Source organism: Lissotriton vulgaris, unplaced genomic scaffold (genome assembly GCF_964263255.1).
Source record: "Lissotriton vulgaris unplaced genomic scaffold, aLisVul1.2 SCAFFOLD_2729, whole genome shotgun sequence".
NCBI lineage: Eukaryota > Metazoa > Chordata > Amphibia > Caudata > Salamandridae > Lissotriton > Lissotriton vulgaris.
In genome coordinates this window covers 162597-188904 of record NW_028247236.1, presented here as the reverse complement: position 1 = coordinate 188904, position 26308 = coordinate 162597, and the positions used below count along the sequence as shown (strand labels likewise).

Genomic DNA, 26308 nt, shown 5'->3' with positions numbered 1-26308 from the left:
CACTCATCTACCTGCGAAGCACGAAAACTGCCTATCTTTATAGATGTATAGAAAACTGTGCCATTTTTTACTATCAACAATGTTAGTTCTTTCTAACTACTACTTTACACTAACATGATTTTCTATAGTGTTTTCCCTTCTTCAGGAGGGCTGAGAAAAACACCATCACTACTCACTGAACAAGAGCTAGTCATACACCTGCCTCCCACAGATTTCGTCCTATGATGGACATGGCTGCATCACACCTTCTTGGCAAGGCTGAATCACATCTCCTTACTGAACAGTCCTCAAAGGACTTGATAGACAAATCCCTTTAACACCAACCTTGATGAAAATGTGTTCCAACAAGATCTGCCTTATGTTAGACAGGGCTGTGTACTTCGTCATTATGGTCTCACAAATTCACCTCTTCACCTCCAGTTTGAAAGGTTTGCACCTTGCAAAACTTGCACCTTATCCTCAACTGTCTCAGACTGGATTCAAAACTCTCCCATCCACCCCTTAGCAAGGCGTGCGCACAGGGAGTCACTACTTGCCTCTTATCACAACCCTTTTCTGCAGATTTGTACTCCCCTCTTTTCTCTAATGAAACAAATCCAAACTCATCTCCTTACTGGTAGATCATTTCTGAAAACCTGGCACCTTTCTCACTCCAAAGCAGGAGTTACTCTCCTTCCCCTTGAAGGCTGGATCCATCCCTTTAGCTTTCCAATTTTGATCTGATCAGTTCACTCAACAGGACAACACCTCAACTGCCCTCCATGCAGAGGTGCAACATAAATATCCACCCAGTACAATTTGCCTCAGCCCATTCTCCCTAATAGGTGTATCCTCAGCCATAGCTCCTGCTCTAATTCGGTTACATCAACAGATCAGTATTCAATACAGATCAGACATGCATGTGCCTAAGAAAAGTTTTTTCCAGATTAAGAAGGGAATAGCTAAGGCAGTGCTGATAGCCAGGGGTTTAAATACAACAAGGAGTTGACAAGAGAAGAAAGCATTGACCTCTGGTGTTTTAAGTCCGTAATGCTTCAAAAGCTAAACATATCAAATGAAGGCATTGTCTGACATGCGATTCAGCTAGCTCTTACCAAAGTCTGTATCCACAGCGTCTGTTCCTTCACTTCCATTCTTTATACCGTTTACCTCACTGACCGCTTTAGAAATGCTCCCACTATTGTACTTTCCTCCTGGATTAAGAGCGCAGGCTTTGGCGATGGAAGTGACCAAGTACTCATCATCGGCATTACGCCAGCCCCACCAGCTAATCTCCGGTTGGCTGCACCGGGCAATCACAGCCCCATTCTTCTGATGTCTATTAGGGGAGAGGTGAAAAGATAGCAACACATTACAAAAAATCTTTAGTCATGTACAACACAGCTACTGAAAACACATTGATCAAAATGTTCTACTAACATGTTTAAGAAAGTTGATGTATAGGAGCTCCCCAACATTTCGAATATGTTTAACATTGAGGGACACATTAAAACCTACATTTTAACTGAAATGTGCCACTGCACACACCTGTCAAGATCTTCAGTTTACCAGCTGTAATTTTCCACTAGGTTCCCATGCAATAGCCATCAAATATTTTATTCTAGACAAAGGAACAATAAGTAATACAAAAGTGCTGGAAGCCCTTTCTTATTAAGGTACAGAACTTGCACAATTTCAAGGGTATCAAAGCCAAACATTAAAAAAAATGCCAATGGTTGGGTTTGAGGAAAGTGGTGCATTATATTGTGTGGGTGTGCGACCTCACTGTGTAATACACTCACAATACTGTCTTGGGACCAGTCTGGGTCGTTTGTTAAACTGTAGTTCAACCTTGGGTAACTGTGGCTTCGAGCAGTCAGGCTTAAACAAAGGATCAAGTGCAAAGCATTTAAAAGTACCAAAACAACTGAATAAGAAGTCACACAACAAAAAAATTCAACACTAATCTATAACAAACACTGGCAAAGCTAATAGGTCTCGCCTATGAGATCTATTAGTTTTGGCAATGTTTTGTAGCCATGCTGTACAGCAGCACGGATGCTTTGCTTAGTGGCTAAAACAAATTTCAAAAAATATGATGCAGCCAAGGCTAATGCACTTTTTTTATTATTATTTTTAGCCATGCTGCACAGCAACCAAACTGCTATACAGCATGGCTACAAATCATTGCCAGAGTCGGCAATGCCCATGCTGTACAGCCAAATACATAAGGCAACGGCAGAGCCAATAGTATCAAAGGTAAGATGTATTGGCTTTGCCAAAGCTTAATAGTTACACTCCACATGCAAAAGAAAAACAAATTAGGACATTCGGCAAGGAAAATCCCATTTTCCTCAAATTTATGGTGGATCCAACACAAGTCCAGGTACTACTGGTCTCCATTCACAATAAAACTAGTGGTTTCCTTTGGTGGAGGTGGATGTCTTTGGACGACCAAACTGCACTCAGACGACTCTTGCGGGGCAAGAAGAATCGGGTGCAACTTTTGCGCATCAGGACTCTGCTTCCCAGGCTGCATGTCAGCAGTCAAGTGATTGTGGCTACTAACCAGCCAAGACAGGCTTCGTCAACTTTTGTGACCCTGTAGCAGGAAGTCAGCCAACTGACTCTTGGAGTTCACCTCTTCTGTCTGGGGCTCAGGGATGACTTTCTCAAGCAGAGCACCAAAGGTACAGTCCTCTCTTTGCCAGCCCAGGTGTAAGACATGGAGTCAAGTATTTGGTTCAGCCCCTCTTTGACAGGGAACAGCAGGGTAGTCCTCCGGTTTTCTTTCCATTGCAGATGTGATTATGCCCTGAAAGTGCCCTTCGGGGATGCGGCGGTTACTAGTCAAAGGGCTACGAGGCCCCTTCCCACCAGGTGACTACTTCATGCAGTGTGGTATCTACTATCCCAGAATGCAATATTCTGCCACTTCCAAGAAGGCAGAACCCCTCTATCGGTGTGTGGAGCCTGGGAGCCCACCCTAGAGATGTTGCTACCCGAGGTTTACACGCCCACAGGAAAACTGCTATGTCAACTGTTTTCCCCTCTCTGTCCCCATTGTCAACCTGCCGACCAGAACAAAAGAGCAGCCCCTATTGTGTCTACCAAAGTTAGCTTTGCCTTTGAAATGCACCTTTTGGGCTCACACCCAGCCTGGATTTTGAGTTAGAAGTATATTCACACCTCTTCCCGCGGCAGGTCCTTGTTGTTCCTTCCTGGTTGTTGTCACACACTTCTCACCAGGAGGGCAGAAAGCAGTCTTGTGACTAGTAACTGTAAATGGCCACCGGAAACGTGGGCAACAGGGTGGCAACTTTCTAAAGTTGCCTTGTACTGAAAAGTTGCATACATTTTGACTTCAGCATTAGGTCGGTTTAATGTCTTGTTCTTTTGATGCCTTATATTTAGTAGGCTCATACAGAATTTAGCACTGTTGAGTGGTTAGCGGGTAACCATGCAAGCTCCAATAGGGCTACTAGCCTCACTCACAGTAACAGTGGCAATTTAGGGTTTTTACTGCCAGAACATGTAAATAACATGGTATGCTTCTTAATATACTGCACTCTGCCTTAGGACTGCATTGGCCTACTTGAGGGGTGACATATATTAAAAAGGGAGGATTGGGCTTTAAAATTAATTTAAAAGTCAACGTTGAGTTAGCAACTAAATGCTGCTCTACCAGTCAACAATGGCATGATGGGATTCATGCTTCTGCGTTGTCACACAAGATTGCATAACGAAGGACTGCATTCCACAAGATAATTTTTTTATTAAATTCTTTTTATTCAGTTTTCTTTTTTTCCACAGAGGTAACCACATAATACAACACCATATCTCTGATAGAATTTGCCAAATCTTTGACACAGACTTCCAATTGTCACTAGGGTGCTTCTATTGCCATAGAGGTGGCAGGACTGTGAGACATGGACTCTCACAGGAGACACTTTAACTGACAGGCCCTAATTAACCCTTGTAACCTTATACTAGGGACTTAACATTAAATCAAGTTATGCCAATTAGAACTATGCCAATGAAACATGTACTTTTAAAGAGTCACAGCACATGCAGAGTCCTGATGAGCAAGGCTCGGGCATTAGTCTGGTTAAAGTAGTGCCTAGTACTTAAAAGTGGACGTTAACCTGCAAAAAGCCTGTTTCCTTAGATGGAGTATATGAGTCAAGAATCTGAAGGCCTGCTACGATAAACATCATTCCTGAAGTCAAAACAAACATTTAGTGAAGGAGCATCCATAGGCTAACGGCACAGCTTTACATATTTGAACAAAATATATGGGAGTGTGGCTGTAATGAGCACAGCCTTCTGCTTGGATGCCAGTAGTATGCTGTTTTTCTCCCCTAGGACGGTTACATTTTATAGTTGAGTGACAGTGAAAATACCCTTTTAAAATAGTTCTTTGTATGTGAATAATAAAACATGAAATAACCACAAAATGCAAGATATGGGTTGGGGAGTATATAAGCAGGTGGAAAATACTGATTCACTTCAGAATTCTGCATCAATTACACACTATTTAGGTAGGGACAACCCACCCCTCCTTCCCCGCATTAAAAGCTCTTATTCTGTGAAGGACACAATCAAATAGGCCATTCTGGATTGCGGCCCTTCATCAATTATCTCTTCTGTCAGCAGCAGGTAAAACACAGCATGCATGGTTGTTAAGATAAGAACTAAGGATTACATGGATTACGACAACACTAGTATCCTGGGTGGACAATACCTAAAAAGGAACATGAAATGTTACCTTACAAGCAAGCAGGCGAATTGTGGTGAGATGTAATACACAGATACACTCTTCCCTTTGCGTCAAACACCTGTAGTTCACTGTATTGTCTATGATAATTAAAGGACCTCAGTCTAGCAGTATGAAAAATAATTTGTCCGTTTCATCAAGTATGCACTATTTAGAAACTGCAACTTGGTAAAGTATAAAATATAAAAAGTCAAAACTGTGCAACGTACCTGTATACAACAACAGGAATCCTCTTCCAGGACCTGAAGGAAGCAACATTCTCCAGCTCTTTGTCTGTGATCCACACAGGAACCAAGAGTTTCTGAGGGTAACTTGCACACAACCTATAAACATCAATCCCAAACGTTTAATGAGACTAAGCATGGAGCACACACACAAAAAATGACCAAGAATAAAGCAAACCATAGACCATGGATCACACAAAAACTTGCAAGCCCACAGGATGGGACAACATTTATCATACTGGAGCAGATTGCATGGCTCACACCTATAAGCAGGAGCTAGCAATCCCCACTTGCCCCGCACCCCCAAACTAGAAAGATACTGTCATGTAACAGTTTTACTGCTTGAGACTATTTTAGAGTTCCATATATTCCTTACTCCTCCATCTAGCTTTTGGGCAATTAAAACACGTGCAAATAATGCACCAACTATGTGATTGAGGGGGGCGTGGCTATGAGCCGACCGAGATGGCGGCGTAGCGTTGTAGCTCTGTGATCGAAGCAGCTCCGCTTTCATTAATCCTGTTGCCCAGCCGATATAAATTGCCCTCAAAGGCCGGGCCGGAGTGCCGACATTGAGAGGAGCGGTCCGATCTTACTCCGGCCGACATCAAGGTACGCCGACCGGAGTCGCACCGAAGTGCTGTGCCGGGCCCTGCAACATCCGCCTGACACCGTCCTGCCGTGAACGAGCAGGCCGGCCGGAAGTGCCCTGTGGTCGGAGACCCCCGCCGGAAGTTACCGCTGCCCATCTGCGGTCCCCCTTTGGCTGGTTGTCGGAAGCGGGACCAGGAGTGAATCGGCCTTGAGGCACCTCTTGCCTGCCGGCCCGGCCGCCCAGAGGTGAGGAGAGCTGCAGCCCGGGTGCTACTGAGCCCCGAGGCCGGGAGGTCTCCCGTGTTGCGGAGCGAGTGGTGCGCGACGAGCGCGATGGCGGCGCCGGCCCCTGCCTGCTCCTAGAACTGGATCCTCCTGCCGGCCTGCACTGGGGGCCCGACCCTGCTACACAGAGTGACTTACACGGCGGCCCCCTGTGGTCCGCATAGCCGTGCCTGGTGAAGAGCTGCAGGCACTGGAGGAGCCCCGCATTAATCTCGGGGCCCGGGACTTTGCAGGGGCTCGTGGTGGGCAGTGCTGTCGTGAGACATTGTGGCCCGAAGGGCGGACAGGGGCGGCTGGCGACCGGCGGGCGGGGTGTGGACCAGCGAACTCCTCACGTGTATCCCTAGCGCTAATGACCCGTATGGCGCTTTGGTGACCCTGAACGGCGATGCCATTTTGCTGCACCCTTATCCACTGCCGCATCGACACAACCTGGCCTGGACTGCATACGGCCACACTCAGCGATTTGACCCCAGTCATATTCACGAGGCAGTATACAAGCGCTATGGCGGGTCGGGGGCCCAGGCATACTGCGACGCAATCCAAGTTGGAGAAGGACGCCTTTGAGAAGGACGCCTTTGAGAAGGACGCCGTAAAACATCCGGAGGGTCGCGCGTCTATGGACAAGAGTACAGAGGGAGATGGCTCCAAAAAAGTGACATTAGAGGATCTGATGCAGATGCTCTCCAGCGTCCAGACGACAGTGGGGTCTATCTCGACGGACGTTGGCCTACTAAGGGCAGACCTCCACATGACGGAGCGTGTGGCGCAGGTGGAAGTAGTCACCAAATCACTAGTGGAAGACACTTCGGAGCTGCAACTTGCGGCAGAACGCATGGAGGCGGTCACCAGAAAACTACAGGAGCGACTGGACGATCAAGAAGGACGCTCTAGAAGGAATAACTTACGAATTTTAGGCATTCCAGAGTCGGAGGGCAAGCAGTCCATGGATCTCTATGTGGAGGACTTAATCAGGACGAAGCTCCAGGCAAAGGGCCTCTCCCATTTCTTATCTGTCGAGTGAGCGCACAGGGTTCCCAGGGGGAAACCTAAACAGGGGGCACACCCGCGACCAGTGCTGGCTAGACTCTAACTTCCGTGATAGAGATGCCATACTACAAACGGCCAGGGTCTCTGCACCTATTAAAGTACTGAACTCCACTCTTGCCTTCTTCCCAGACTATACGGCCGAGGTGGCCCGGCGACGGAAGACCTTCACCGACATCAAAAAAGCCCTGCGGGCCAAAGAGATACCCTATTCCATGCTTTTCCTGGCGAGACTGCGATTCGTGGATAATCATAAGGCGTGGTTCTTCGACACCCCGGAGGCGGCGAGAGACTGGCTGGATGGTTGGAGACGAGTGGAGGCCCCGCGGCGAAATGACAGGGGTCAACGTGGCCAAAGGCCGGTCACTCAAACAGATCACCAGACAACCCAGGGTCACAGCCAGGATCTATTTGCGGAGTCTGGCCTGGAAGACGGAGAGCACACAGAAGAGTAGACTCTTGCGATCATGGTCCTTGATCGGCTTCCCTTTGAAACATTGACAAAGTAACAATTGCAGTCGCTCCTTGCCTGGCGGAAGAGGCTACCTGGAGCTGCCTGTGAGGTCGCAGAACTACTTACCCCTTGCAAGCAAGTACATTGGGTTGGGTTGGGACTAAGCGCTCTGCTAAGTTGGGCTGGCGGGCGGTTTCAGGCCCGCGAGGCAGGGAAGGGGGATGGGGGGGTTTTGTTTCATTGTTCTAGTTTTTGTTAATCGCACCGAAACACGGCATGTTCTACACCACACGAGGGAGACAGGTCTCTGGATAATGGTACGCAGCGGGCCCGTCCCCTATTGTCTTTTTTGAAAACTAGCACACATTTAAATGGCAGCACAAGGGATGGGCACACCTGAAGACCTTACACCACATTCTTCTCGCACATCGTCCTTCACAGCCCTCACGTGGAACGTTAGGGGACTGGGCGACAGGGTGAAGAGAGGCCTAGTGCTACAGTACTTGAAGCGCTGTAAGCCGGCAATAGTCCTATTACAGGAAACTCACCTAGTTGGCACGACCTCGAAGGCACTGAATAGATGAGGTTATAGGTTTCTTGCGCATGCTGACTTCTCCTCCGGCTCTAGGGGGACAGGGATACTTGTTTGAAAAAGTTTTCCAATGGTATGTCAACAGACCAAAATTGATGATCAGGGACATTTTGGAGCTGCGACGATACAGAGGGAGGGCCGATTGTATAACTTTGTGTCTGTATATGTCCCTCCCGGCCTCCATGCTACAGCACATGCGGCCCTTGCTACCTTTCTACTGTCTCTGCCGACAGCGACATTAGTTATAGGAGGTGACCTTAATGATGTTCTCGACCATGAGATGGATCGACACCCACATAACACAACGGTGCGGGAGGTGGGCGACTCGCAGGCCTACTGGACGCTCTGGGGCTGACTGACTGTTGGCGCTACAAGCACCCACGCGATAGGCAATACACTTACTACTCGGCGACGCACCACTGTCTCTCACGTATAGATTACATTTTAGTGTCAGGTGATGGCCTACATGGCGTCGAGGCAGTTGACATCCGCCCCAGGGGCATATCGGACCACTCTCCACTCCAACTTACATACACAAACCGCCGTTCCCATAGACAGCGTGTCTTTCCCATTCATGCGGGTTACCTGCAGAGCGCTCCTTTTAGGAGGACGCTTTCCAAAACTGCTAAACACTACTTCCAGGAGAACTCAGGCTCCGTGCGCTCCCATGGTACCCTATGGGAGGCGTATAAAACGGTCATACGCGGGCAGGCAATTGCTTCCATTGTCGCCCACAGGCGGACCCGGGATCAAGAACTTGGCACCCTTGAAGGGGCTCTTGAGGAGGCCATTGCCAACAAGGAGGTCCACCGGTCCCCGGGAGCCGCTCAGACAGTCCGGCTGCGACAGGTTGAGTGGAGGTCCTACCAGAGGGAAATGGTGCAGACTACAATTCAGGCCACCCGTCATAGGATATACGAATTAGGCGATAAGGCTGGAAAGATGCTGGCCTGGCTCGATAAAAAAAAGGAGGGCGGGCAGGGTCATTGCACAATTGACTTCGCCCGAGGGCGGTCTGACCTCGGACCCAAGCGCCATAGCCGACTTGCTAGCCGACCACTTTGAGGCGATATATACCCCCCAAGCGACTTACACGACCGAGGAAGCTTACGACTATATTAAAGATCTGACGATCCCTTGCCTCTCGCCAGAGACGGCACTCCTGCTGGATAAAGACATCACTGTGGAGGAGGTAATTGAGGCGACTAACGCACTGGCATCCAGCAAGGCTCTGGGTCCCAACGGTCTCCCGGTGGAACTGTACAAGCACACTGGTTCCATAACTGCCCCCCATCTGCTTAAAATGTTCGAAGATAGCCTGGAAATAGGTATGCTCCCTAAAGATCAACGCCTTGCCACAATTGTCCCGATCCACAAACCTGGTAAAACCCTGGAAGTATGCAGCTCCTAAGGTCCCATTTCCTTGCTCAACGCTGAACCTAAGATCCTCGCCAAACTACTCTCCCAGCACTTGGCTCCCCACCTTGATACTCTGGTACACCCGGACCAATCGGGCTTTATGCCGATGCGTAACACCTCTCATAATTTGCGCCGTCTACAGGCGGTACTGGCCCGCCGGGAATACATACACGAGCCGGAAGTGCTCCTCTCCCTAGACGCCACTATGGCGTTCGACACCGTAGAATGGCCTTATCTCTTTGCCGTGCTCCGTCACATGGGCTTCGGCCCCAAGTTCTGTGCGTGGGTCAGCCTGCTCTATGCCGGACTCCTGACCCAGATAGCAGTAAATGGCTGCGTCTCCAGGGATTTCCCGCTCGGCCGTGGGACGCGGCAGGGTTGCCAGTTATCCCCCTTACTGTTCACGCTAATCCTGGAGCCACTGGCAATCTGTATTCGGTGGGAGCCTTCCATCAAAGGCATCAGGTGGTCGCCGTCCTGGGAAGATAGGATATCTCTCTATGCGGACGATGTCCTTCTTTACCTCACCTCCCCCAAAAAGTCAATCCTGGAAATTCTGAATGTTTGTGAAAAGTTTGGGAGGGTTTCAGGATATAGAATTAATTGGACCAAATCAGTCCTGTACGTTCTCGCCGGCAGCCCGCCTCCACTCCCAGCGGACTGCCCGCTGCGTTACACGCACGCCCCTTTTAAATATTTGGGAATTCAGGTATCATCCAACCCAGACGAATTTCACGCCCTGAACTTGAGACCCCCACTGGAAAGGTTTACGCGGGATGTAAAGCTGTGGCGTTCCCTCCCCCTCACCCTCCTTGGCAAGGCCGCACTGTTTAAAATGATGGCCTTGCCTCGTTTTCTCTACCTACTTGAGAACACTTTGTTCCCGGTCCCCTCTTCCTACTTCAGAGCCATCGCAGCTGCGGTTTCTACTTTGTTATGGGACGGGAAACCGGAACGGATTGCACAATGCAAACTAGTAAAAGATTGGTATGATGGGGGCATATCACTCCCTGATATCGAACTATATTACTGGGCTGCCCACCTTAAGCAAATTAATTACTGGTTACACGCCCCGCAGACCGAGCCCGCCTTTATGGCGGACAGGCAGAATACCGAGTCCAGGGGACTACTAAGAACCCTTTATAGTCGTGGCGTCCCGTCCGACCTTATCGGTCCGACCCGTCACACGGTCCAACTCTGGTATAGGGCGCATAGGCGCCTTCAGTGCGCAGACAGTATCACGCAAATGACACCCCTCTGGGACTCACACAGACTAGGCTTCATGGGAAATAGCAAGGGATTCCGGGCATGGGACGCCATAGGCATTTCGGTGGTGGGAGATCTCTGGAGGAAAAACAACGTAGTGGACTTCACTTATTTACAAACCAAACACGAAATGGCCCGGTCTGAGTATTATAGGTACATGCAGATCCGTCACTCACTTCTGTCGGTCATCCCGGTTGGTACAAGACTGCTAGAGTCCACTCCGTTGGAAGACAGGCTACTAACGGACCACATGTCCCACAAAGCGACGTCCTACACATACAGGAAGCTGGTCAACAACCTACCTGACATGCTATCTAAATTGCGCCTGACCTGGGTGGGAGACATTGGCGACCTTGATGACTCGGAATGGCAGGAGGCACTCATCACCCCGTGAATCTGCGATCCCATCCAGACTTAAACTTGTTCAGTTTAAAATACTGCACCGCACATACTACACCAGAACGGTCCTTTACAAAACAGGGAGGGCCTCCCACGAATTTTGCCTCCGTGGATGTGGGGAGAGAGGGACATTCTTCCACACCATTTGGGACTGTAGCCGGGTGGCCATGTACTGGGCAGGGGTGATGCAAACCATTTCTCAATCCACGACCATTTCATTATTGCCCAACCAGCGTCGCTGCCTGTTAAACATCTGGGATGCGGAGGATTTGACCCACCGCCAACAAGACTGGGCCATACTGGGGATGTTGGTGGCAAAACGGAATATTGCCAAACTATGGGGATCCAGCGTACTGCCTACATTGAGAGATTGGTGTAAGGACATGGACGAAGCGATGGTGGCTGAAAAAGCGGTGTTTATCCACCAGGGATGCCCCGAGAAGTGGGGGCAAATCTGGGGGGCCTGGAACAAATTTAGGGGCGACATATGTGAGCCACCGCGAGTTGAACCGGATGAGTGTCTCTCGGATTCACAGGTATGATCGGGGCTTGCATAAGCTAGCATGGAACTCCTTTGGCCCTGATGGATCCTGCCCGACTGCTCAACGGGCTTCTTGCTGTGGGATTTGTTTTTTGGTCATAACATCAATGTTAATACAGCTGCAGTCCTGACAGATAATTTGTCGCCCTTGGGGAATTGAACGTGATTGCCGTGGGTTTAATTTTACTGTGAGGTTTGTTATTTGCTTTAAAAAAGAGAAAAATCTGAGACCCAAGTCATGTCGTATGTTTACATTCCTACCATCATGCACCACGATATCTCCATTCGCCGCCGGACCCCCTGGGTTGTCGGCTCTAAGGCTGTGTGTTCAGTATATTCTATACTGCTTGTTTTACCGCTGCGGCCGGCCCTAGGGGTTGTGGGCCCTACATTGTGTATTTCTAAGCATGTACAATAAAGGTTTTTAAAAAAAATATTTTAAAAAAAACATAACTTGGCCACAGAGAATAAAGACCACACCTCCTATTCCAAATACTGTCAACATGCAATAACCGTATTTTTGCCAAACCAATTACTGTTGGCAGTACAATGGTCAGTGTTAACAAAATGGTGTTTTTGTGTTACTGTGCAAGAAAATAATTACTGTGGCTGAGTAAAAGTTTCAACTATGTGATTGTTATCTTTAGACTTCGTGTTCATCGGCTGATACGAGTTTTCCAGATGAAGGTTTTGTTTGTTTTTTACCTATAGACCATTTGTGTTGTTCAGGGAGAAGAAGAGCATTGTATGAATCGTCAAACAGTCTAGCACTGCAAAAGGAATAGTCACTTATCTGCAATCCTAATTCTGCTTGAGGGGAGTCTCCAATGAAATCATAAGCATTGAACCATCCTGGAGCAATTGTAAAAATATTTTTTCACTTGTGTTAGAAAATTGTTTGAAATGTCAGTGTTAAAATGGCCACACTACTCAATAATGTTAGTTTAGTAGCACATCCACCTCACTTGAATCAACCTGAACATCAGCCAGTGAGGTGGAAGTAATGAGCTTTCTTCTGCCGTTACAAACCAAATACAGTGCAGCTCTTATGCTTCTGGCAAGGCTTGGACTTAATGCTTTGAAGCAAACGCCTTGACTTTTTGTGACAAAAGGTGATGCAACCAGACAGTAAACATGCAGTACCTTGTTTGAACAATGAGTGGCCCTTTCCTGGATGGCCGAATAAGCCAAATAATTGATCTGAGAAACTTGACCTTTTGCTCCAATAGGTTTAAGAAGACTTCATTCTCTGCTGCCGATCAGAGATCTCCCATGGGCAGTTTCTAAATCTGTTGTCATAATTCTACTGTATGTTCAAGGTTGAAACTGAAGACCTGTTTTGAAGTTTGATGGGAGCCTCCACCACAGCATAGCTTGCTTGATGCACCTGGTGACTGACTGGGTCATTCCATGAACCCTTCACCAGCTTCCTCTACTTGTCTACCTCCAGCTCAATAGGCGTCATATGGAGCCTGCTGAAAAGAAGCAGGCCAATGAAAAACAGGAGACCTGAAAAGGGATTTGTACATCCTGATGGGCACCATTTGCTTGGAGCAAAATGCATTTGCCAAGACCTGAAGTTTTACAACGTTTTTGCAAAGTCTCCAGAGTTGAGAGTCCAAAATTGCCCCTAGGAATTGCAATCTTGATACAGGACAGAAGGAGGATTTCTCAGAGTCTTAGAGCTAATTCTGGGAATAGGCTGATGCAGGCAGTTATAGAGTCATTAGCCTTTTCCTTTGATGGATGATAGATGAGAGTGGTGCAAGTAGGCGTGAAGTTACTGATATTGTTTTGAAGGAAATAAGCCACCTGTGCCAGGCACGTTGTAAAGATCAAGGGCACAGACTTCAGACCAAATGGAAGCACCCTGAATTGATAGTGCTGCCTAGTCACTGAAAATTATAGGTATTGCCTGCTATTTCAATGTTTAAGGGTGTGAAAATATGCATCCTGAAGATCCATGAAGGTCAGGCACTTACCTTCCTGAAGCATAAGAGACTTCTTGGAAGGATACCACTCGGCAGGACTGTTTATTTCCAGGAATTTCATCATATCTCAAAGGCCCAGTATGGGTCAGGAAAAAAAAAAAAAAAATACATGAGTAATCCCAGATTCCTTTTATTCTTTGGTTCCTTTTCTATGCTTCCTTTTAGGGAGAGGTGCATATCTGGTGGTAACTCTTTTTGGGCAGGTTTCTGTATAAAGTCTAGAGTGTGATCAGGCTGCACTATTTGAAGCATTCTTCAATCTATAGTTATCGCTTCCCAAGCAGGAGCAAAAGAAGAGATCATTCCACCGACTGTTATTGTCCAGTAGGCGACAAAGCTATCAAACTAGATTAAACAATTGCGGCCTGGGACACATGGGTGCTGTTTATTATATATACAGAACCCCTTCCTTAATTAGAGGAGAGGAAAACTCAGCTGACGCTTCAAGTCCACTACATGCTGGAATTTCAGCCCAGCTGATTCCAGTTCACTAACACAAGGGATGTACACCAAGACGGACAGCATGAGGACACTTGCCCCCAGGTAATGGGCAAGTTAGACCACCAGTCATGGATTTGGCAGGTCACCCACCCAGACAAAACTAGGTTAGAGATCGCTAGGAAGGAGTACACTATAAACAGTATTTATATGCCAGCATAAATTCAATGCTTTGGAACTGTTCATCTTTTTCACTATTCTCATAATGCTAATTAAGCTACTTTGTTTCATTCTACTGATCGTAGCACACCTTCTACAAGAATCACACTATTTTAATAAATATTGAAACGCCTTGCTGAGTACTTTGTGTGTATTTCATGGGTACACATGAGTCTAAACGAAAAGGTTCCAGATCTGATACCATGATTTCCTTAGGGAATAAGGGTTGTCATGTTCTGAGGTTGTACAAACATTTGTTACCTTGTAAGGTATGGGGTGCAGATGGTGCACTGTGGCTAGCAGGATTATGGGCCAACATATCCCGAGAGTGTGCACAGTATCAGTCTGGCACAATCCTGACATTTATTTGGTCCAAACGCACGGTTTTACTGGAGAGGTACAGGCCATACAACAGAATTACACTGGTAGTAAGGATGGCAAGCTGGTAAAAGTCAAACTATCCCTTTTTCATGTTCTGAAGTAGCCTTGGCATCAATCTCTGCCTTCAGAGTAGCCATGATCGTACCCAGATTGTCTTTAAGGGTAGTAGGGTTTTCTTTGGATCCAGTATTGGGAGAAGCCACCTTAACAGGCTTGCGATCTTCTTGAGCCAATTGAAGGCATGGAAGCAGGATGTCCTACTTGATGCTCTGTAGGGCGTCTTCTACATGTTTTCCCCCAAAAAGCTGAGCAATCAAAAAGCAATCCTAACATGTCTTCCTGGAAGGAAGGAAGGTGACCATAGTCATCCATGAAAGGCTGCAGGCTGACTGATGCCTGGGCTGGAAGCATTCATCATTGCATTGATGATGGTGACTGCCTTCCTTGATAATGGTCTTAGCTTTTTCCCTTCTATCATCTGGGATGAGACTGATAAGGGTTGAAATGTCATGCCTCATCTAGCAATCTTGTAGACTCAGGATAACCAAGGCATTTTCGCTTTTGTGTATGTCGCAGCCAGACAGCTGATGCTACTTTTTAAGTTGTTTATGTGCCTGCCATCCCTGTCTCGAAGCACTGAAGCCAGAGTGACAGGATTCATTTGATATCTGCTGGGCTACTGCTACATGATGGAGTCACGCTTAAGTCAAGCAAGCTGGCACAGATTCAGAATCATGTACTTCTCCAGGCACAGTATACCTGCCCAAACTCTGATCAAAGTATGCATTAGCTTGCAACTCTTCGACTAGACGAAATCCAGGATCTGATTTTTATTAGCCCTTTAGTTACCTTTGGTAATGCCTTATCTGGTAGTGACTATCTAGCTGCAGATTCCTTACCTAAGAATATACCCAAGGAGTCAGACTAAATTCCGATTTTTTTTTTAGCATTTCCCTTGCGTGCCAGTAGGTATTTTTCTTTGGCTCAGTGTAGTCATCTGAGCTGCGCCTACATAAGCCCCACTACAATGCGCGGACCTCAGTTCTTGACTGTCTGCACCAGAAGCACAGAGCAAAATGGAAAAGAAATTATTAGTATGCCAGGATGAGGTCCAGAAGGATCTCTTGATTGTTAGATACACAGTTCACTGAACAGGGAGGATGTGATGGTCAGTAAGGAATTTGCAGCTAAACAGACTACCAGATAAGGCGTTACTGAAGGTAAGTAACATGTTCATCTAATAGACGTTTAGCTGCAGATTCCTTGCGTTAGAATAGATACCAAAATAATTTCTCGCCAGAGATGGGTCTGTGTACTAAAAAAAATCCTGGAGAACAAAACAGGTGAAGTGCCCATTTTGACATATGCCACTGAGCAGTAATGCTTGCCAAATATGTGAAAGTGATGTCCACGTGGCTGCTTGACTCATCTCTAGATCTGGGATTCTTCTCTCCAACGCAGTGGTATTAGCCCTCGCTCTTGTTGAATGAGCCCGCAAGGCCCCTGGGGGTAGCCATTTTGGGAATTGCATAAGAGATTTTAACACAGAGGATGATCCATCTAGAGATGGTACGTTTCTGAAATGCCTTGCCTTTCTTCGCACCCGCTAAACCAACAAAGAGTTGATAGTCCAACCAATGTCCTCTGTACGATTGATGTAAAATTATAGCACCCTTTTTAGGTCCAGCCAGTGAAGCCTCTCCTCTTACTTGGTAGGATTCGAGTGGGGAGGGGGTGGGAATTGGGGTGAGTGCAAATAGAGTAGGAGCAATGTTATGGTCTGCCCAATATAAAAAAGTGTGCTCAGTCGTTCTTTATCTTCTTGGGAACACTAGACAGGAGCAGTATCAGAGGAAAGGTGTTTAGAAGTCCTGAGCTCCACTTGAGATGAAATAGGTCTCTGAGCAAGACCCACGGTGGTAGCAAAATTATCTAACCAAGGTTCTCCCCAATTTGTGACAAGACCGTGCACTACCTCCTGATGAAGAAGGCATTCGTGATCAGAAAGGCATCAACGCCTGAGTTAATCTGCTCTGGCATTCAGCGAATGCACCAGATTTTGAACCACAAGAAATATATCCTGATTTTCCAGCCATCTCCAGAGACACAGAACCTCTTGACAGTTCACAACCTAACTTCGCTCTACTCGTTGCAATACCACATGGCGGTGGTGTTATCCGTGAACACCTGAACCAGCCTTCTCTTGATGGAAGAAAGAAAGGCTATCAATGCCGGGTGAATTGCTCACAGTTCCAATAAGTTGAAGTAGAGCTAAGACTTTGCCAGAGATCAGAGTCCTCCGCTCTCCCCCTCTCCCAGATGGTCGCTCAACCCAGAAGTGAGGCATCCATCACTACTGTGAGCTCTGGAGGAGGAAGAGAGAGGGGTCTGCCATTGACCCAATCATGGTCCGTGAGCCACCACTGCAGAGATGCCTCCGATATATGGACCAGGTCAGAGAGATTCCCTTGATGTTGTGCATACTGGGACTTCAAAATCTACTGCTGAGCCTGCATATGCCAACGAGCATGTTTAACCAGCAGTATGCAGGAGGCCAGGAGACTCAGAGTCAATCTCACCGCAATCCTAGATAGAGGCTGAAACATCAGAATCATAGCACAAATATCCTGGACTTGCTTTTTGCAGAGGGTAAGCCAGAAACTGCACTGTATCCAAAATAGTGCCAATAAAAAGAACCATCTGAGAGGGAGTCAGGCGTGACTTCGGCATGTTGATAATAAACCTCTGCGATACGCAGGAGTTCAGCCACAGTCTTGAGGTGGGAGGTGACTGCCTGGGGCAAGCCCGCTTTCCACAAGTAGAGGAAGACAGACCCCTGACATCCACAGGGAAACTGCCATCACCGCCAATCACTTTTGTGAACACCTGAGGGGATTTGGTTAGGCCAAAGCAGAGCACAGCGAACTGATAATGCGCTTCACCTACCGTGAACCACAGATAACACCTGTGGGCAGTCAAAATGGGGATATGGAAGTAGGGATTCTGCAAGTCCGTTACCATCCAGGGTTGAGGGTAGACAACATGCGCCAACATTAGCATCTTGAATTTTTCCTTTTTCAGGAAGCAGTTAAGAGGGCGTAGATCTAGGATACGACAGAGACCCTCATCCTTCTTCGGCACCATGAAGTAGAGGGAATAACAACCACAACCTACACTGATGCTGGCACTCTCTGAATGCCTTCTTTGGCCACAAGAGCGAGTACTTTCGGTCTCAAGAGTTAGGGTGGTCCTCCATCAGCTGATCGGAGGACAGGGAGGTGGAGCATGTTGAAATGGTAGTTCACAGCCCCTTAGGACGATCTGAAGCACCCACTTCTCTCGAATGATTTCCCTGGGACAGATGGTGCTGGATCCTGCCACCAACCGGGTGCACAAATGTTAAGGAGGGGGAAAATTACAAGGCTTTGAAGTTCTGAATGCTGAAGGGTTTCGTGGACAGGGGGACCTATTGTGTTGACCTTCGGCTATTTTTCCACAAGGCTTGTGGGAGCTGCATCCGTCGCCACGAAAGGACTGAATGCCTGCTGGACTTGGTGACTCGGATGAAAGGGTAACAGCTGATGGCCACCACCGTAGCCAAAGATGGGGTGAATGGCGGATTGCCTGTCACAGGGTCAAGATGAGCTCCAACGTTCTAGCGAGTGGCCCTACTGTCTTTAAATCATTCAAGAGCTGATTCTGCTGGTCGCCGAAAACGTGGGTCCTATCAAAGGGCATGTCCCTAAGGGACACCTTGCACATCCACAGAAAAGCCAATTGTCCTCAGCCAGGTGTGACACTGAAGCAACACCACAGAAGTAATGGCTCTACCCAGTGAGTTGAGTTGGAGTCACTCCATCTCTGGGAAACTCTCAGAATCACGGAGTGGGCCTAGTATCAGATACCGGCTACACAGAAACAAACCTGGGAGAGGAGCCTAGATCTATATCATTGTTCCCTCACATCATCCGAAGAACGGGAGCAAACTTCTTGTGGGGCGGATCTGAAGAAGTCCGGGATCGTGATGAAGAAGAAATGCGTTACTTACCTGTAACTGCAGTTATCCAGTATTGGTGTCTGTCATAGATTCACATGCCTGAATCATTCCCCGTCGTCGAGACGGGAGCCTCCGGTATATAAAAAAGTAATGTCCTAAGACATAAATATAAAAGAATAGGCCTAAGGGTCTCACCTTAGTGTCCTATCCAGGTCCTTATGCAGGAAGGACGAAACAGAGTAGGCCCAAGGGTCCCACCTTGGTAGCCTATCTGTGTCCTTTTGTAAAAAGGACCAAGGTAAAGAGAAACAACCAATCAGCTACTACCTCCTTCCAGAACCTTCCTGTCAGGAGCCTCAGTCTCTCTGATTTTCGTACGCACCAAGCTAGTTAGGCGTAAACTTGTTAGAGAGATAGGTGAGTCCTTCCAGGGGAGGCGGGAGGGTGCATGTGAATCTATGAAAGACACCAATACTGGATAACTGCAGTTAGAGGTAAGTAACGCATTTCTTATCCAGTATTTGGGTGTCTTTCATAGATTCACATGCCTGAATCAGAGTAGCAAGCAATACAATATGCACATTCTGTGTTGGTACAGCATATATAAGCCTGCAGATAACACATATCTGCGACTGTAAATCAACAACATACAATGTCATGTAGTATCTAGTAATAAAGAGATGTGCATACCAGTCAAGGATGGTGGGAAGCAAGAAGGCTCACCTCACTGGAATAGATGGCGAAGCATCGCTCTGCCCACTGCTGCATCTTTCGTCAGCTCAGCATCCAAGCAGTAGTGCCTGGTGAAGGTATGCGGGGACTTCCAGGTCGCCGCTCTACAGATATCCAGGAGTGGCACTCCAGCAAACAGTGCCGCAGACGTGGACATGGCTCTCGTGGAATGGGCTTTGACCCGCGAGTCCAAAGGCCGCCCAGCCTTGTCATGGCAGAAAGTTATCGCTGAAGAGATCCACCTTGATATACTTTGTTTCGTCAGGGGCATGCCCTTCCTTGTTCTGCTGAATGCAACAAAGAGTTGGGATGATTTTCTGAATTGTCTTGTTCTGTCGATGTAGAATTTGAGGCATCTCTTCAGATTTAATGAATGCAGCGTTCTTTCAGCCGAGGTAGTTGGGTTTGGAAAGAACGATTTTAGAACCACTGGCTCATTAAGGTGGAATTCCGAGGGGACTTTGGGTATGAATCGTGGGTTAGTGCGCAGGATGACTCTGTCGTCTCTGAATTGTAAAAAAGGGTCTTGGATGGAGAGAGCTTGCAATTCACCAACCCTTCTGGCTGAGGTTAGGGCCAGGAGGAGGGCCGTCTTCCATGAAAGGAATTTGATATCCGTTTTGTGAATAGGCTCGAAGGGATGCTTCATCAGTTGGTGAAGGACCACGTTGAGGTGCCACGACGGAGGGATAGGTTTTGGCCTTGGAAAGGACCTGAATAGGCCTTTCAGGAATTGTTTGATAAGCCTGTCCGCCCACAGGGAAGGACCCCTAGAAGTTCTTGTGAACCTAGATATTGCTGCTAGGTGTACCTTGATGGACGCATGTGCAAGTCCTGACTGCGCCAGATGTAGTAGATATGGTAGCAGTTGCTGTGGGGTGACATGGAAAGGGTGTAGGCCTTCTGTCGCACACCAGACACAGAAGCGCGTCCATTTAAGAGAATAGGTCTTTGTAGTGCTGTCAGCTCTAGCTTTAGCGAGGACATCTCTACACTCCTGCGGAATGTTCAGGTGGCTGAATTCGCGGTTTTCAGGAGCCAGGCTGATAACTTCAGAGGGCCCAGGTTCGGGTGGAGAACCTGTCCTTGGGACATTGTGAGCAGGGTCGGATGACTGTGTAGGCGAAGAGGCGGTTGGATAGACAGGCGATGATGCAGTTCCGTGTACCAATGCTGCCACGGCCAGGATGGGGCGATGAGGATCAGAGTGCAGGGCTCCGACTTCATCTTCCTGATGACCCTGGGTATCAGTGGAAATGGCGGAAAGGCGTAAGCAAACACGTTCCGCCAAGCTATGGAAAATGCATTCCCTAGTGTTCCTGGTTGGGGAAGCCTGCTTGCGAAGCTTGGGCATTTGGCGTTCTCCCTGGTGGCAAAGAGGTCTATCTGCGGGGTTCCCCACTCCGCAAAGATGTAGTTCAGCGCCTCCACATCCAGCTCCCATTCGTGGGATAGAGACTGTTCCCTGCTCAGGGCGTCCGCTAGGACGTTGTCTTTGCCCGGAACGTATTCGGCTTTGAGTGTTATTCCATGCTGGAGGAGCCAATTCCAGACTCTGAGATTCTTGAGAGAGTGAGAGCGAACGCGTCCCTCCCTGTTTGTTCAGGTAGTGCATCGTCGTGGTGTTGTCTGTCCTGACGTGCACTGGGGAGTTTCGGATGCGTGGGAGGAAAGATTGGAGCGCCAGAAAGACTGCCCTTAGCTCCAGAATGTTGATATGGAGTTTGGATTCCTGCGGCGTCCATTTGCTGTTGATCTGTAGTTCTTGCAGGACCGCCCCCCAGCCCTCTAGGGACGCGTCCGTTGTGACTACATGTGGTTGCGCCGGAAGCAGGAACGGCAGTCCCTGCGACAGGTGTTTGGTTGACCTCCACCATTGTAGATGGTTGACTATAGATTGAGTGACTCGTATGCGGTCTTCGAATGATCCCGCAGCTTGTGCCCACTGTCTTGTCAGTTCTTCCTGAAGGGGGCGCATTTTTAGACGGCAGTGTGGGATGAGCAGAATGCATGAAGACATCATGCCGAGGAGCGACTTGAAGATACGGACAGTCAGAGTCTTTTTGGATGCCACTAAAGTGGCTAAGGAGATAAGTTTTGATTTTCTCTCCTGCGATGGGAAGGCTCTTGCGCGTTCCGTGTCCAGGGTCGCTCCAAGGAAAGTGATGACTTTGCTTGGTTTCAATGATGACTTCTCTCTGTTGAGGGTCAGGCCTAGTTGGTGGAAAAGATGCAGACAGGCGCTGGAAGACGCGGCTGCGGCTGTTGCCGACGGGGCCTTTACCAGCCAGTCGTCCAGGTATGGGAAAACCTGGTGTCCCTGTTGGCGAAGGAAGGCTGCCACTGGAGAGAGGCATTTTGTAAATATCCGTGGGGCAGATTTGAGGCCAAACGGGAGAACACGGAATTGGTAGTGGATTCCTGCTACTGCGAACCTGAGGTACTTCCTGTGTCCTTTGAGGATAGGGATGTGATAGTAGGCGTCCTGAAGATCTAGTGACGTCATGTAGTCGCCTTCTTCCAGGAGTCCCAGGATCTCTTGTAGTGTGACCATACGGAACAACTGTTTCTTTAGGAACACATTGAGCGCTCTCAGGTCAAGGATCGGTCTCCATTTCTTGCCTTTTTTGTGAATTAGGAAGAAGTGGGAGTAGAATCCGTCCCCCTTTTGGGCGTGTGGAACTTTTTCTATTGCGCCCTTTTGAAGCATGGAAGCTATTTCCTGAAGAAGCAGCCGTAGGTGTCTGCGAGGGCGCTTGGCTGGTGGTGTCGTTGGGGGATTTGAAAGAAATTCCAGTGAGTGACCGAATTGGAGAAGTTGTAAAACCCACCGGTCCGTCGTTATTTGTCGCCAATTCTGCAGGAAGAAGGAGAGTTTTCCTCCAAGTCGTAAAGAATGTGATGGTGGAAGGGCTGGCCAATGGAAAGAGTCATTGGCGATTGCCAGCAGGTCTCTTCTGGTTTTTTCCCCTGTAGGACGATTTGTTGTAGGAAGTTTGACGTCCCGTCTGGTTTTGACGCTGTTGGAACTGCGCCTTGCCCTGGGAGTACGAATAGGAGGACCTATTTTGGTAGGAACCTCTGTACGTAGATTGTCCTCTCCCTCTGTTGCCACGAAAGGACTGATTTCTAGATTGTAGAGTTCCCAGAGCTCTGGCTGTATCAGTGTCCTTTTTGATTGTGGTGAGGGCTTCATCGATCTTTTCGCCGAAAAGATGTTCGCCATCATACGGCATATCAATTATTTTAGTTTGAACTTCCTGGCGGAAGGAGGTGGCGTTAAGCCAACCCTGACGTCTTAGAACAGCGGCGCCCACCAGCTGTCTGAAGCCAGTCATGGCTACGTCGATGGCACAGTCAATCAATTCAGAAGCCGATGTTTGGCCCTCTAGGAGTATCGAGTGCGCCTCCTCTTTCAAATCCTCTGGAAGGTTAGCGAGGTAGGGCGCAATGTCCGCCCAGAGTTGACGGTTGTAGCGGCCCAGGAGTGCAATAGAATTTGCGATCTTCACAGTCGTCGCAGACGTGGTGGAAAAGCGTTTTCCGATGGCATCCAGCTTCCTGCCTTCTTTATCGGGTGGTGTTGATAAGGGAGACGCAGGGTTTCGCGAATTCTTCTGCGCTGCTTGAGTAACCACAGAGTCTGCCTTGGGGTGACCCGTGAGGCATGCTGGTGCCGAAGATGTAGCTTTGTATTTTTTGTCAAGCCTGGGCACTATTACTTGCAGAGAAGCTGGCGTCTGCATGAGTTGTTTGCCCTGTTTCAGTAGGTAGTCAATAATCGGGATCGATCTTGTTGTCTTTTTCACAGGTTCCTTAAAATCATAGAGGAAACATTCAGTTTCCTGTGTTTCCATGGACATATGGAACCTTTTGGCTGCCCTTTCCATGAGGTTATGGAAGCCGCCAATGTCTGCGGGTGGAGACTCCGAAGACTGTGGCTCTGGAGAGGCCGGAGAGTGAGTGACGTAGTCCTGGTCTGTGTCAGGGTCTGAGTCATCATCGCGGACTTCCCCTTCTTCATGGTCTCTCTCATCGTCGTCGGACGAGATGGTGTCTTGTGCTGGATCCTGAGTTCTAGGAAGTACCAGCGGAGGGGGCTTATGTCGTGGTACAGGAGCAGGTACCTGCGGAGCTGGAAGAGCAACAGGAGTGGCTTTTTCTGGAAACCGCTCTTTATAGTCTTGGATGAGGAATCGTAGGTCCGAAACTAAGGATGCTGGCACGCACACCATTGGTGTCACTTGTGTGTGTACCTGAGTATGGACAGCTTGATCCACAGATTCCTCAACATCTTGCTCCTCATCTGTACTCTGGCACTTAAGCACCAGTTCCGAAGGGCTAGTGGCCTGGGTAAACGGTTCCTCATCCAGTTCCTGGTCTTGTAAGAAGCAGGATGGTGTTAGTTGTTGCACCTTACTAGGGGATGTCATGTCCGGTGTGATTGGCTTTTTAGTAATCCTGATCGTGACATGGGACGTCTGGGCATCCATAGCATGTGAGAGCAGCTCAGACTCCTTCCAGGTACTAGTTGCCGTCGACGCCTGTGTCGACGGTGCCACCAAAGAGCTTACCGTCGTCGGCGGAATGTTACCCTTCGTCGACGGTATATCCGTCGTCAATGCCCTCGTCGACGTTGTTCTCGCCGACGACAACTTTTCCGTCATCGACGGCTTCGTCGCCCTCGACGGGGTGCTCCTCATCGACGAAGGAGGCTTCGTCGACGTTGTGGCTTTCGTCGACGGTGTCGTCGTCGATGTCTTCGGCGTCGACCGCGTCGTCGACGACGTAGTCCTAGTCGTCGAGGGAACAGTAGATGACAGCGGTCTACTCGTCGACGATGAAGGTGTCGTTTTCGTCGACGAGGAAGACGCCGTCGAGGCCGTCGTCGTCGACACTGTTGTCGTCGACGTAGAGACGGTTTTCAGCGCTGAGGAGGCCATCGACGTTGTCGTAGTCGTCGGAATCAGCGACTGCTTCCTGGGGACAGGAAGGTCCTTGTCAGACACAGGTGGCTTGCCCTCTGAAGACTTTCTGGCCTTCTTAGGAGGGGTGTCTGAGGGGCCAGGAGAGGAAACCCTAGGCCTCTTCAAGGAGAACTGCGAGGCGCCAGACATGCTCTCACCTTCTGAAACCAGGTCGCTCTCAGGTTTGTTTTTAAGCCTGTTCAGCCATATCAGAAGACGTCCTTCCCGGTCCTTCTGGGTTTTATGTGAGAATGTCCTACATATTCTGCAGTCCTTGGCCTGGTGTTAGAGGTAGAGGCAGTATAAACAGGTCTCATGTTTATCTTCCACATGGAGCCTCTTTTTGCCACATGAGGTACAGGCTCGAAATAGTCCTTTTTTCTGGCTATCAGCCATGGCAAAGAAGTTGTGAAAATATCGAGTTTTAATGAAAAGAATAAGTTTCCTGAGGAGAACTCAGGTGGAGACTCCCTAGCACAATGTGCGGTAGAAAATCTGAGAGACTGAGGCTCCTGACAGGAAGGTTCTGGAAGGAGGTAGTAGCGGATTGGTTGTTTCTCTTTACCTTGGTCCTTTTTACAAAAGGACACAGATAGGCTACCAAGGTGGGACCCTTGGGCCTACTCTGTTTGGTCCTTCCTGCATAAGGACCTGGATAGGACACTAAGGTGAGACCCTTAGGCCTATTCTTTTATATGTATGTCTTAGGACATTACTTTTTTATATACCGGAGGCTCCCGTCTCGACGACGGGGAATGATTCAGGCATGTGAATCTATGAAAGACACCCAAATACTGGATAACACCACAAAACACTCTTGGAGCAGTCCTGAGACCTTCTTTACAGAAAGGACCTGCAGCGAGACAGTCACATGGTGAGCAGCCAAAAGCTTCATTGCTCGCACATGGATGGCCTTTGGTTTCATGACAGAGCTTTGAGCGCAGGCCGCTGAGTTGTAATACTGCTCCAGGTACCAAAGACAGGAAGAAGGGGTCATCTGTCAGTGACTGGAACCAAAAGGCGTGAACCCAGTGTGAGAAAGTGGCATCTTTCTTGCATGGTATGCCCCCACTTTTTGTTGATGTGCTTTGACTGAGTGTGCCCTGGGCTCCTGCCAAAATCGGTACCCAGTGCCTGTGTTCCTTCCCTAAAACGGTGTTGAAACTAAAACCCAATTGGCATCTCTGGCCACATGTCAGTCCATGGTGAATGGTACCCTAGGTACCCAGGGCATTGTGACCAGAGAAGACCCCCAAGGGCTGCAGCACTTATTGTGCCGCCCTTAGGGGCCCTGCACCCTGACACACACACACTGCCTGAGCAAACTGAGTGTCCTAGTACAGAACTAAACACAGAGTCGACATGGCAAACATCCCTGTGAGCCATGCACACAAACACACTGCCCTGGCATACATCAGTCACCCCTCTAGCTGGGTACATTGTGCCAGTGGTGTGGGCACAGGTGCATGAGCCCTGTGCCCCTACAGTACCCAGGGCCATTCCTGGGCACTGTAAGTGCACTGATGCCATTAAGAGTATATGGTGCTGGGAGGTTGTTATTACAAACTCCACAGCACCCTGAAGTCTGAGAAGTTTGGTATCAATCTTCTCAGCACATTAAACCGACACTGATGCCAGTGTGGGATTTAATGCCAAATGTACGACAGAGGGCAACTTAAAGTCGCCCGCTGAACCTAACCTACAATCCAGGTCTTGTCTGAGAGGCTGCCTAGGTTGCCACACAGCAGACATGTTGCTGGACCCCTGGTTAGAGAGCCATCCGCTCTACTGGGCCTGCAACAATGCATGTCCTGGGCGAAGTGCTAGGTCTCCTCCCCCAGGATGGGCAGGGGAAGCTTCAAAGGCATGCCGCCTTTGTGAGCATCTCCAGACCACTTGCTTTACCCAGCAAATGGCCCCAGACTTTTCTGACCCCCCACTCTGGTGGGAAAACTGGCGGGAAACCCTACGTGAGGAAAGGGGGTGTGCCAGCCTGTGCCAACTTC

General features: G+C 48.6%; 1 protein-coding gene across 1 annotated transcript in view; it reads right to left on the bottom strand.

Moving 5' to 3' along the window:
* Positions 1 to 26308, bottom strand: part of LOC147665203 (phosphatidylinositol-3,5-bisphosphate 3-phosphatase MTMR4-like) — a 269189-nt gene that overhangs the window by 112525 nt on the left and 130356 nt on the right. The window contains exons 7-8 of the mRNA XM_086949677.1: positions 4966 to 5079; positions 1095 to 1318 (exon numbers count right to left, since the gene is read on the bottom strand). Coding sequence (XP_086805803.1) covers positions 1095 to 1318; positions 4966 to 5079 — 338 coding nt within the window. The remainder of the gene's footprint in view (positions 1 to 1094; positions 1319 to 4965; positions 5080 to 26308) is intronic.